Source organism: Bos indicus x Bos taurus, chromosome 10 (assembly GCF_003369695.1).
Source record: "Bos indicus x Bos taurus breed Angus x Brahman F1 hybrid chromosome 10, Bos_hybrid_MaternalHap_v2.0, whole genome shotgun sequence".
In the NCBI taxonomy this organism is placed as follows: Eukaryota; Metazoa; Chordata; class Mammalia; order Artiodactyla; family Bovidae; genus Bos; species Bos indicus x Bos taurus.
The window spans coordinates 93552143-93566268 of record NC_040085.1 but is presented as its reverse complement, the minus strand read 5'-3'; the positions used below and the strand labels follow the sequence as shown (position 1 = coordinate 93566268).

Sequence of the window (14126 nt, the reverse complement as noted above, 5' to 3'; positions counted from 1 at the left end):
CAGAAAATTTTAAGTCAGAATTTCTATGTGTGATTTAAATTTGTCAAATTTTAAGATGAAAAAAATTTTAAATTAAAATTACAAATAGTTATAATGAATCTAGATTATTAGTTTTCCAGAGGGAAATTAGGCAGCATATACAAAACCTTGTAACTATTTGGCATAAGGTATGCTGTCACTTTGCTGCCAGAGAGATGGGTTTCTCTAATGGGCCTTTTCCACAGATCTTTCCTCAAGACCTTGGGGACCATGTGCCTGCAATAGTTGGGAATGGCCTCTAGATGGCAGTGTTCTTTTCACTTAGCTTCTTGGTTGTGAAGACCAAGTTTTTAAGCAAAAGTTGCAGGAGACACAAAGGATTATCTCTTTCAGTAAGTCAAGTCTTAGTGTTCTCAACTCCTTAGTACCTCTCTTGTTGTTTAGTTGCTCAGTCATGTCCCACTCTTTGCCACCCCATGAACCACACAGCACGCCAGGCTTCCCTGACCTTCACCATCTCCCAGAGCTTGCTCAAACTCATGCCCACTGAGTCAGTTATACCATCCAACCTTCTTGTCCTCTACCGTCTCTTCTCCTCCTGACTTCAGTCTTTCCCAGCATCTGGTTTTTTTCCAGTGAGTTGGCTCTTCACGTCAGGTGGCCAAAGTATTGGAGTTTCAGCATTAGTCCTTCCAATGAATATTCAAGGTTGATTTCCTTTAGGACGGACTGGTTGGATCTCCTTGCAGTCCAAGGGACTCGCAAGAGTCTTCTTCAACACCACAGTTCAAAAGCATTAATTCTTTGGCACTCAGCCGTCTTTATGGTCCAGTACCTCTGTGACTTAGAGAAAATCACTTAACTTCTCTGAGCATTAGTGTCCTTCTCTATATAAGGAGGATTGTATTCTAAACTTGGAATGTAGCCACATGGATTAAAGATGATAATAATAATTAAAGTAATGCTATTATTTATTGAGAAGCTAACATGAATAGCCACCATGAATCCCAGGGACAGGGGAGCCTGGTGGGCTGCCGTCTATGGGGTCACACAGAGTCGGACACGACTGAAGCGACTTAGCAGTAGCAGTAGTAGGAACTTTACAAGTGATGTTTCACTAAGGTCTTCCAAACAATGCAAGTATTATTACTGTACCTTTAGAGATAAGAAAAGTGATGCTCAGAATAATCAGGAACGTGGCCTAAGTCCCACATCAACTGAGTGGTGAACTGGATTTATCATTCTAGCATATAATAAATGTTCCTAGAAAACTGCCTTGTGCATAGTAAATTCTGGTAATTTTTAACCATTTTTATTATTCTTGTTGCAATAACTATTAAATTTTACATAACTGGTGGTTTCAAGACATAAAAGTTTGAAATATTATTTTAATATGACTTAATATAGATACAAAAATCTATTATCCTAGCTGATCAGATATCATTTTTCCCCAAAGTATATTTGAGAAAGGCCAAAAGGAAGATTTGTAAATAAAAGCTTAACATCGATTAAATGTGAAGAATGCTGTGTATTTTGTTCTTCTCTTGGAGATTCACAAGAAATATTAACACATTAAAGACTCTGAGATGTCTCACAGTGAAGAACACTACTCATCTAATTTAGCCCAAACTTTTCAAATGTACTTGCTTAAGAAATTCTTTCTTCACATAAAATTTATGAGCATCGCTTGTAATTAGTGTTCTGAGAAAAACGTGGGAAAAAAATGAATCTATCAAAATTCCTCTTCCAAGTCAAGCATGTAATGTTTTGACAGGTTTTCTTTTTCTGCTAACTCGATTCCCCGCTGTGGACGTGCTGTGAAATGTCAGGGCTGCCAATAAAATCTTTCTGACACTCAACTGTTAAATCTAAGTTTTTCTCAGGCTCTTCTCACAACAGCACTGACATTTTTTCTACTTCTCTTCACAGTGTACTCACAGGTAAAATGTAAACACTTTGCTGAAACTCCTGCTCATAGTCTTTCTTAGATCCCCTTAAGGACCTTGTCTTCTGCATCTTTCAATGATCTCTAAAGTTTCACTGACTAATTTAAACTTCATTGCTACTTAATTTGTTATATGGTTATCACTCCACAATCAAGACTGGAATCAAGATTGCCGGGAGAAATATCAATAACCTCCGATATGCAGATGACACCACCCTTATGGCAGAAAGTGAAGAGGAACTAAAAAGCCTCTTGATGAAAGTGAAAGTGGAGAGTGAAAAAGTTGGCTTAAAGCTCAACATTCAGAAAACGAAGATCATGGCATGTGGTCCCATCATTTCATGGGAAATAGATGGGGAAACAGTGGAAACAGTGTCAGATTTTATTTTTGGGGGCTCCAAAATCACTGCAGATGGTGACTGCAGCCATGAAATCAAAAGACGCTTACTCCTTGGAAGGAAAGTTATGACCAACCTAGATAGCATATTCAAAAGCAGAGACATTACTTTGCCAACAAAGGTCCGTCTAGTCAAGGCTATGGTTTTTCCTGTGGTCATGTATGGATGTGAGAGTTGGACTGTGAAGAAAGCTAAGCACCGAAGAATTGATGCTTTTGAACTGTGGTGTTGGAGAAGACTCTTGAGAGTCCCTTGGACTGCAAGGAGATCCAACCAGTCCATTCTGAAGGAGATCAGCCCTGGGATTTCTTTGGAAGGGATGATGCTAAAGCTGAAACTCCAATACTTTGGCCACCTCATGCGAAGAGTTGACTCATTGGAAAAGTCTCTGATGCTGGGAGGGATTGGGGGCAGGAGGAGAAGGGGACGACAGAGGATGAGATGGCTGGATGGCATCACTGACTTGATGGATGTGAGTCTGAGTGAACTCCGGGAGTTGGTGATGGACAGGGAGGCCTGGCGTGCTGCGATTCATGGGGTCGCGAAGAGTCGGACACGACTGAGCAACTGAACTGAACTATCACTCCACAATTAAATTGTAAGTTGCTTAGTGTCTGGAACTACGCATTGCACTTCTATGAAGCCCTGAAACAGCATGAACACAGTGAATTGCTCATTCATTCACTCAAATATGCACTGAGCATGTCCCATGGGCCAAGTACTGACTAAGTGTTAGTTGCTTAGTCATGTCCAACTCTTTGCAACCTTATGGACTATAGCCTGCCAGGCTCCTCTGTCCATGGAATTCTCCAGGCAAGAATACTGAAGTGGGTTGCCATTCCCTTATCTGGGGCATCTTTCTTGCCCAGAGATTGAACCCAGGTCTCCCACATTGCAGGCATATTGTTTACCATCTAAGCAGGGGTTTAGCAGGACCCCAGCAAGGCCGTAAGTATTCTAGTGGAGCTTTTATTGCACTGGAGGAGACAGATAAATAGTGTTTAAATAAGCACATAAAATGATGTCAGATAAGAATCAGTGGTACGATGCATAAGGGCATGTGGAAGAGTATATGAGAAGTCACATTAGCTTGGAAAGGCCTCTCTAAAGAGGGAATATTTAAGCTGAAATCTGAATAACAGGAAAGAGCCAGCTATGCAAAGAGAAGGTTAAAAAGAATAATGTTCTAGATGAGCAGAAAAAGCGAGAGCAAAGACTGGAGGTTGGCTAAATTTGCTAAGTTAGGGGAATAGCAGGAAGGCCAGTGTGGGCAGAGTCTGCATAAGAAGTCAGAGTAATCACTGTAAGATCGGGTTAGAGTGGTGGACACAGGCTAGAATGTGGTGAGTAATTTGGACTTTAAGTCCTATGGAAGCCATGGGGCACTGAAGACACAGGAATGACTTAAGCATATTTTTATAATGTTAAACCATTCTGAGAGGAGAACTATACAAAAACAGTCTTCATAACCTGGATAGCCACACTGGTATGGTCACTCACCCAGAGCCAGACATCCTGGAGTGTGAAGTCAAGTGGGCCTTAGGAAGCATTACTATGAACAAAGCTAGTGCAGGTGATGGAATTCCAGCTGAGCTATTTCAAATCCTAAAAGATGATGCTGTGAAAGTGCTGAACTCAATATGCTAGCAAATTTGGAAAACTCAGCATTGGCTACAGGACTGGAAAGGGTCAGTTTTCATTCCAATCCCAAAGAAGGACAATGCCAAAGAATGTTCAAACTACCACACAACTGTACTCATTTCACATGCTATCAAAGTGATTCTCAAAATCCTTCAAGCTAGGCTTCAACAGTATGTGAACCGAGAACTTCCAGACAATACAAGCTGGATTTAGAAAAGGTGAGGAACCAGAGATCAAATTGCCAACAACCACTGGATCACAGAAAAAGCAAGGGAATTCCAGAAAAACATCCATTTCTGCTTCATTGACTACACCAAAGCCTTTGACTGTGTAGACCACAATACACTGTGGAAAATCTTAAAGATTTTGGTAATACCAGACCACCTTACTTGCCTTCTGAGAAACGTGTATGCAGATTAAGAAACAACAGTTATAACCAGAGATGGAACAATGGACTGGTTCAAAATTGGGAAAGGAGTCCGTCAAGGCTGTACATTGTCACCCTACTTATTTAACTTCTATGCAGAGTACATCATGTGAAATGCCAGGCTGGATGAAGCACAAGTTGGAATCAAGATTGCTGGAACAAATATTAACAACCTCAGATATGCAGATTATACAACTCTAATGGCAGAAAGTGAAGAGGAACGAAATAGCTTCTTGATGAGGGTGAAAGAGGAGGGTTCAAAAGTTGGCATGAAACGCAACATTCAAAAAACAAAGATCAAGGCTTCTAATCCTACCACTTCATGGAAAATAGATGGGGGAAAAGTGGAAACAGAGACAGATTTTATTTTCGTGGGCTCCAACATCACTGTGGACAATGACTGCAGCCATGAAATTAAAAGACGCTTGCTCCTTGGAAGAAAAGCTATGGCAACCCTAGACAGCATATTAAAAAGCAGAGACATCACTTTGTTGATAATGGTTCATATAGTCAAAGTTATGGTTTTTTCCCAGTGGTCATGTTCGGATGTGAGAGTTGGACCATAAAGAAGGCTGAATGCTGAAGAATTGATGCTTTCGAATTGTGGTGTTGGAAAAGACCGTTAAGAATCCCTTGGACAGCAAGGAGATTCAACCAGTCAATCCTAAAGGAAATAAACCCTGAATATTCACTGGAAGGACTGAGGCTGAAGCTGAAGCACCATTACTCTGGCCACCTGATGTGAAGAGCTGATTCATTGGGAAAGATTCTGACACTGGGAAAGATTGAAGGCAAGAGGAGAAGGGGGCAGCAGAGGATGAGATGGTTGGATGGCATCACCCACTCAATGGACATGAGTTTGAGCAAACTCCAGGAGATAGTGAAGGACAAGGAAGCCTGGCATGCTGCAGTCCATAGGGTCACAAAGAGTAGGACATGACTGAGCAACTGAACAACAACAAGGGAGGTATAAGAGAGGCCAGTTATAGGTTCCTTTATTTATTTATTTTTTAAATATTTATTAATGTATTTGCCTGCATCGAGTCTTAGTTGTAGCACACAAGCTTCTCTCTTGCTGTGGCATGCAGGCTCAGCTGCCCTGCAGCATGTAGAACCTTAGTTCTGTGACCAGGGACCAAACCTGCATCCCCTGCATTGGAAGGTGGACTCATAACCATTAGACCACCAAGGAAGTCCCAATAAGCTCTTTCAGCAACCAAGGCAAGACATGATGGTGACTTAGAAAAGGGTGGTAGCAGGAGAGACAAGTATGTGGACAGACTAGGGAAGTACTTGAGACAAGGAGTCTTGCTGGCTTGAGCAAAGTAATGGACGGTGATATTTCCTGCCTGGGGCTATGTGGGAAACAAATGACTCAAGGGTAAGGAAAGGAAGGGAATCACAAATCCTTTTTGACCATGTTAAGGTTGAGTGGTCTATAAGATATCTGCTGCTGCTAAGTCGCTTCAGTCGTGTCCGACTCTGTGCGACCCCATAGACGGCAGCCCACCAAGCTCCCCCGTCCCTGGGATTCTCCAGGCAAGAGTATTGGAGTGCGTTGCCATTTCCTTTTCCAATTCATGAAAGTGAAAAGTTAAAGTGAAGTCGCTGAGTCTTGTCCGACCCTCAGCAACCCCATGGACTGCAGCCTTCCAGGCTCCTCCGTCCATGGGATTTTCCAGGCAAGAGTACTGGAGTGGGGTGCCATTGCCTAGGAAATGTCAATTTTACCTGATTCTGAAGCTCAAGAGAAAGGGCATATATTTGAGTCACTGGCAAAAAAACAGTATTTAAAATCATGAGACCATAATGAGGTCACCTAGGGAGAAAATGTAATCCCAAGGTGCCTCAAAATTTGGAAGTGCTCCAGGAGAAGAGGAGTCTAAAAAAGAAGGAAGACAGAGAGAGAGAGAAAAGGAAGCCAAAATGGTAGGCAGAAACCCAGGAGAATGTTGTGTAGAGAAGTCCAAGAAAATAAAGTACAACTGAATGAAGAAGGAGTCAGCTGAGCCAATGCCAAAGATGAGGACAGAGGAGAACCACGGGGTCGGTCACCACGGAGGCAGTAAGAGCAGGGTCAGTGCAGTGTGATGACTGGAGCTGGGAAGAGGGGGCTGAAGGAAGGAGAGGTGAGGACTGACAAGCATTCACAGAGACAAACACTTTAAAAACCTTAGCTGTGAAATGGAGCACAGAAGTGGGGCAGCAGTTTAGAAGGGACATGCAGTCAAGAAAGGGCTTCTCCCTGACCCTGAGACAGGAGATACTAGAGTTTATCTATATAGAATCAGAAGGAAGGATTGATAATATAGAAAAGAGAGAGACTAACTAAACACATATATCTTTATTTAATTATTATAGATTTTAAAATATATTTGATTCACACTAGACTGAATAGGAAGTTGTTTTCCAACATGAGTATAATCCCGGCAATCTCCAGGAAATAAAATTGAGTGGCAATAATAATAACAATGTTAATGTAACTAGCATTGAGAGCTTGTAGCTTATCTTGCTGGGCCAGGCATCATTTCACATGCTGTCCATATACATTGGCTTCTTTATTCCTCCAAATGACAATGATTATTCTCATGTTACACTTAATGAGGAAACTGAGATATGCAGAGACTAAGTGACGTTTAGAGTTGTGTAAGCAGTAAGGGACAGAACCAGGTGGTGGTGGTGGTGGTGGTGGTGGTGTAGTCACTAAGTCGTGTCCAACTCTTGTGATGCCAGTGGACTATAGCCCTCCAGATTCCTCTGTCCATGGGATTCTCCAGGCAAGGATACTGGAGCGGGGTGCCATTGCCTTCTCCGAAATAATCTACCTATGAAGCCTTAACTACCAGGATAAACTGGTAAATGGTATGTTGGTGTTTCCTCAGTTCATGATGTATTTTATGGTTCACCTCCTTTCAGTTACCTCTTCTTTCTCTCAAGGTATGTGGTTATAATAAATGGTTAAAAGGAATTGTTTTTCAATTCTTTCTTTGATTGAGGCAATCTTATGTGATAGTCAAACCAATTAGATGTGGGCAGCAATTCCATCGAAACTAACACTTGCCACACAATAAAATACAATTTTCAACAGTGAGTATATATTTTTTCCATACAAGTATTTCTTCTATAAACACATTTGATACACATTTATATACTACTTTAATAGCCAAATTGTATTCAATTGTTGAGACATATCACCATTTACTTAATCTTTCAAATATATACATATATGTGTGCTTATGTACTTAGAGAAGTTCAAGTTCTTGGCAGAAAAATAGAAAATACAGCTTAGCAAAAAGAATTCCCTCCATCCTTTCATTTAATAAATATTACTGAGTGTCCATTTTACATCATGCAGCCATTATAAATCATGCTTTCTAATGCTGTTTAAAAGCATGAGGAAAATGAAGAGGGAAAACTGCAAGATACAAAACTATATGGAAAGCATGTGAAAAAATAAGTAAAAAACAAATAAATCACACAACCACATACCACATGAGAGAGAGGCAGAAATGTAAGCAGTAGTTATTATTTCCAGGTGGTGAGATATTAAGGATAATTTTTGTTTTCTTCAGTTTGCCTTTCCCCCTTATTTTCTATAATGAACATACATTACTTTAACACTCAGAAAAAAATTTTAGTTCAAAAGTTAAATATTTCTACATATTGCACTGAGAGCACATGCATTATCAGATATCTAACTTGCAGTTAAAATGGAATCCATTAAGATAGCAAGGTATAGAGGATAGGAGGACATTTTTATTATTTCAATTACTCAATAATAAGGCTCCCAATCATTCCACTGCCTGGAACACCGTTCAGAGTGTGCATATTTCTGTGTGTGTGTGTTCATGCAATACATGCACACATATGTGTTTTTTGTGGCAGTACAGAATCATCCAAGATAATTAGTATATATTTAACAAATGATAGACAATTAACATGGAGCTTCACTTCTTGCCACTAGGTCTACTGAACGGAGAAAGAAACAGAGGAGATCCAGGAGACATTTCCAAAGGAAAAAAGTCCCCTAAACTATAGGTAAAAAATTTTTCCCATATCCCTTGGTTCAGGCTATCTCTTTAAGATGCACTTTTTTCTTTCTTTCCTTTAAAAAAATATTTACTTCTTTGGCTGTGCTAAGTCCTAGTTGCTGCATGCAGGATCTTTAATGGCCACATGTGAACTCTTAGTTGCAGCATATGGGATCTAATTTCCTGACCAGGGATTGAATACGGGCCCCCTGCATTGGGAGTGTGGAATCTTAGCCACTGGACCAACAGGGAAGTCCCTAAAATGCAATTTTTTTTCTTTTAAACTTCTTATTCTGAAAATTTTCAAATATACTAAAAATATGTACATCTGAGTTCTCAAAAATAGGTACAATAAACCCCATGATTCCATCACTAATCTTCAATAATTATCAACATTTTTCAGAATTTCTTTCTACTTGCTTATCTTATGTCAACTAAAAAAGATGTACAACTTGAGAGCTGTGAGGTAAGTTTTATTTGGGGCACAATGAGGACTGCAGCCTGGGAGGCAGCATCTGAGATAGCTCTGAGAGACTGCTCCAAAGCTGGCAGTGGGAGAAAGTCAATATATAAGGTTTTGGTGAAGGGGGAGTTCAATACCATGCAGCACTCATTTTACAAAAGATTTCTTGTTAGTCATGAGGATCTGATGTCACCACGAAGGGATTTAGTACTTCTCCACATATGAGGAGATGCAAGGATTGAGTCATAAAATCTGTTCCTAAAAACATCCAACTATCTAAAGACCTGTCCCATGAGATTCCCTGGAGCACAGAGTACCTCACTCCACCCTGAACTCCCTCAGGGATTGTTTTAGGTCAACAGCTAGAGCAGCATGGGGTTCAAATTCCATAGAGGCAGATGGCAAATGCCTTTGTTGTTCAGTCATTGGCAATGCTCTTGGTAAATGCCAAACAATAATACTTATGAACAGGAAAACTAAGCTTGTAGAAATATTTTTAAACACAAATCAAAAAAGAAATAGTTAAAAACTTCATTATGCAGACCTGAAAAGCTTTCCAGTGTCTGCTGATGCAATTACCACCTTTCCCATCCAGTTTGCCCTTCCTCCCCAATAGTTATGTGAGTGTATTATTACAGGTGGGAAATGGAAGAACTAAAATAAAGTGAGCAGTAAACCAAGAACTGGGAAGCCATAGGACAGAAGTGGGCTTCCCCAGTGGCTCAGTGATTAGAACTCACCAGCCAATGCAGGAGACTCGGGTTCTATCCCTGGGTCAGGAATATTACTTGGGGGAGGAAATGGCAACCCACTCCAGTATGCCTGCCTGGGAAACCCCATGGACAGCAAGAACAGCCTGGCAGGCAAGAGTCAACACGACTTGGCAACTGACCACCACCAACAAGAGGACAGAACCGTAACAGGAGGACAAGGGGCAAGGCACAACTTTTGAAAGAAGGTCACAGCCCAAGGACACAACATAAACCGAATCAAATGGGACCAAGATGGCAGACAAGACTAGACCTTGATCCTCAATCAGTTAGTGAAATGACACACCCAGAGGCACCATGACAGTTCCAAGGCACTGTCCAAAGACCAAGGAGTGGGCAGTGGCCCAATTCCTGGAAATCTCCATCCCTTCTCCAAAACAGACAGAATAATCCTCCCACTCATTAGGATATGAAATGACCCAGCCTGTAGAAACTAACTATGCCACATTTCAGGGCCCCTGCACTCATCCTCTGCCATGGCCCACACTCTGTGGAGTGTGCTTCTCTCTGAATCTGAATAAATCCATTTCTTACTTATCACTTTGTCGCTCACTGAATTCTTTCTGAGATGAGACATCAAGAACCTGAGCTTCATTAGGTCCTGAAACCAGGTACCCTGGGTTTTGGCTGGGTTCAAATCCCAGCCATGTGGGTTTGAGTCCCAAACAGGATTCTGGCTGGGTTTGAGTTCTAGCACATGTGTTCAAGTCCCGAGCTGAGATACACAGTTTCAGAACTGGAAGATTAGCAAGTTATCACCCTGGGCAAGTGTGGCTGAGGAGACGGCCTGGGGACAAGCCATCCACAGGCTGGGCAGCCCTGTCTCCTGAAGGTCACAACACAGGGCTAAAGGTGCACTAGCAAACTGTCACTGGGTTGTACCTACCCAGACTGTTGTCACTGCTCGTGGGCCAGGAGGCAATTCTATCCCTCAGCCTCTTCTTTTTCCAGGAGTTGTCTGACTTCTCAGAAAGGCCTATTTCCTCCTTCCTGATTTCTCTGATGAGCTGCATGCGGCACCGTGTAAAATCCTGAAGGGAAATCTTCCCATTTTCATCAGCGCCCAGTTGGTTCATGATCTCTGCCACAGACTCTTCCATATTCAATTGGCGACAGACCATCAACAAGTCATTTCTACAGAAGGGGGTTGAACAGAACAGCTTGTTAGGAGAGACATTTGAGCTAGAGAAAATAGTTAATGAAAAAAAAAAGAGTATTTCTTGAACATATCCACACGTAGGAAACCTATGTCCACCTTTCTCATTGCTTCTGGGAAAGTGTGCAAAAAGATCTGTTTCACCTGGGTTATTCTAGACGAGAACTCTATTATTATTTGGAAGAGAGAGGTAACTTTAAATCTTTGTTCTCTTTTTTCTTCCCTGTGTCCATATCCTTTCCTCTCTGTCTTTCTTTTGAAATTGACGAAGCACCTTAGTTAGCACTAATCTCACCATAATATAAACTTTCAGAACACAGGAAAGATACTGTTGCCACTCCTCAGAGTTGAAAATCTAGACAACTTGTAAAAGGAACACCAAAGACTTTAATGAGCTTGATTTTCAGTTTTCTGGACCAATCAGCTAATTTTACTACTTTAAAATGTTATTTAAGCTCGACTTTCATGACTCAGTTCAGTTCAGTTGCTTAGTCGTGTCCAACTCTTTGCGACCCCATGGACTGCAGCACGCCAGGCCTCCCTGTCCATCACCAACTCCTGGAGTTTACTCAAACTCATGTCCATTGAGTTGGTGATGCCATCCAACCGTCTCATCCTCTGTTGTCCCCTTCTCCTCCTGCCTTCAATCTTTTCCAGCATCAGGGTCTTTTCCAATGAGTCAGTTCTTCGCATCAGGTGGTCAAAGCATTGGAGTTTCAGCTTCAACATCAGTCCTTCCAATGAACATTCAGGACTGATTTCCTTTAGGATGGACTGGTTGGATCTTCTTGTAGTCCAAGGGACTCTCATGACTCAGTGCTCCCCATCTTTGTTTTTTTTTCTGATTTTCCTTGGGTATTTTCTACCTTCCCTTTAGCAATTTGCAAACCTTAAGCCTTAAAGCAGGGATCAAACTCCTAAATGTCTTCCAAGTCTAGGACGTAATATAAATGGGTAAAGTGGGTGGTGAAGGACAGGGAAGCCTGGTGTTCTGCAGTCCATGGGGTTGCAAAGAGTTGAACACGACTGAGCAACTGAACAACAAAAATGGGTGGATCTAAGACAAGAGGAGCTGATGGAATCTGTGGCTGGACTAGGGAAGTACATCCAGCATATAGGTTTTCAAGTTGAAGAAAAAGAAAGGAAAGGAAAAGAATAAAAAAGGAACAAGAATAGCACTATGCTGGCCAAGAACATTTATCTGGAGGAAATCATTTGACTCTGGACATAAAAGTCTTGCTCTTTTCTTTCCTTCTAAACTCTTTGGGAAAATACTTTGTTCAGATTGCTCCAACGCTAAGACTCACTAAAAATCAGAGGATTATGAATTTATTAATTAGCTTCTTTAGCTGATCACATTGCTCCCATATGCCATCCCATTTTCATGTTTCATAAAGAATTTTGACACACAACTACAAGTTTTATTTTGTTTGTATGTCTGAGTATACACACACACACACTCACACACACACACACACTCACATACAGATATGGAAGGAAGTATGGTAGATTAAATTATTAGTCCTAAATTTTCATTTTCTGCTATAACTATTACACATCTGTACCCTTGCCTTGGTCTTGGAGTTAGGGACACTCATGGTAGGTGTGTTCTTCCCCATCCTTTTAATTTCAGACTTGACATCCAACCTAGCCTCTGAGATGTATGTGTTTATCCAGTTAATCACCAATTGGGTTTGTCCTCTTTTGCTTCTGCCATCATTAAGACAAAAACAAACCATAGTAGGTATTAACCCTCTAGCCTGGGCCCCAAAATAAGCCACCTCAGTTGATCTGCAGACCCATAGCATAAGAATCATTTTCAGCTGAGCCAAAGATATGTTGTGATCAAGAATAAATTGTATTGTTTATGCCAGTGAGATTCTGTGATTGTTCCCCAGCAATAGCTGGGTGTGTGGGCACGACTGAGCAACTGAGCACACAGAACATACTACACTGCTTTCATAAATTGCCATGTCATTTTTTAGGCTTTAAAAATGAGGATAATAATAGCATCTAGCTCTTAGGATTGTTTTGAGGATAAATGAGATAATGTGTGTAAACCAGTTAACTCCTGGCACAATAAATAATAAAAAATAGCCACCATTATGATTATAATTATTGATCATAAATCTTTAACAATGCCGCAGTTTCACAATTAAGTCTCTAGTAATTAAGCACAAACTGCTCAGGGGAAAAACAATACTTACTGAACTGAACTGACTCCCTCACTAAGTGGAGTGATCTGTCTGCAGAGGCTCGCTTCCTCCCTGCCTGTGGCCCACTTACACTTGGGCACCCTGGTGAGAAACCCAAGTCTGGCCAAGCTTGAGAAGCCCCATTTCACAAAAAGCAGCTCCAAAAGGGATCTGTGTTCTAGAAATGTCAACTCAGAGAAGAATGTGTAATACTGCATTTTAATTGAAAAAGGGTGGGCTATTGAGAGACTGACATAAAAGATTAAAAGCAAAATAGAGTACATTCAACTAAATTAAGTCAAAATGTAATCTTTAAACAGCAGTGCTAGTTTCTAAAAAGGAAATGACAGCTAAAGTTTCTCAGTACAGAAATACAGAACTAGCAATGACAGCTAACAAATCTATAGGGGGAAATGCTATTGCTTCCATTTTACAGGTGATGCGAAGGCAGAAAGAATCCCGGAGCTATGTGTGGCAGAGCCAGGAATCCAAATCAAATCAAAGCCCTTGCTCTTTCTGTTCTATCAAACATTGCCTGGGATGTCAGTGATACTTAAACTTTCATCTTTGAACACAAACAAGGACAGCAATAATAAAGCAGCTCAGTAATCAACAGTTGTTAATTAACAGGTCAGTTCAGTTCAGTCGTTCAGTTGTGTCCGACTCTTTGCAACCCAATGAATCGCAGCACGCCAGGCCTCCCTGTCCATCACCACCTCCTGGAGTTCACTCAAACCCATGTCCATTGAGTCGGTGATGCCATCTAACCATCTCATCCTCTGTCGTCCCCTTCTCCTCCTGCCCTCAATCTTTCCCAGAATCAGGGTCTTTTCAAATGAGTCAGCTCTTCTCAACAGGTGGCCAAAGTATTGGAGTTTCACCTTCAGCATCAGTCCTTCCAAAGAACACCCAGGACTGATCTCCTTTAGAATGGACTGGTTGCATCTCCTTGCAGTCCAAGGAACTCTCAAGAGTCTTCTCCAACACCACAGTTCAAAAGTTTCAATTCTTTGGCGCTCAGCTTTCTTCACAGTCCAACTTTCACATCCATACAGGACCACTGGAAAAACCAGAGCCTTGACTAGACGGACCTGTGTTGGCAAAGTAATGCCTCTGCTTTT

The 14126-nt window shown here is 41.3% G+C and overlaps 1 protein-coding gene across 1 annotated transcript in view; it reads right to left on the bottom strand.

The window, feature by feature from the left end:
- The window catches only part of MCC (MCC, WNT signaling pathway regulator), a 532038-nt gene that overhangs the window by 413416 nt on the left and 104496 nt on the right, over positions 1 to 14126 (bottom strand). Inside the window, exon 2 of the mRNA XM_027552590.1 lies at positions 10541 to 10788. Within this exon, the coding sequence (XP_027408391.1) occupies positions 10541 to 10788 (248 nt within the window). The remainder of the gene's footprint in view (positions 1 to 10540; positions 10789 to 14126) is intronic.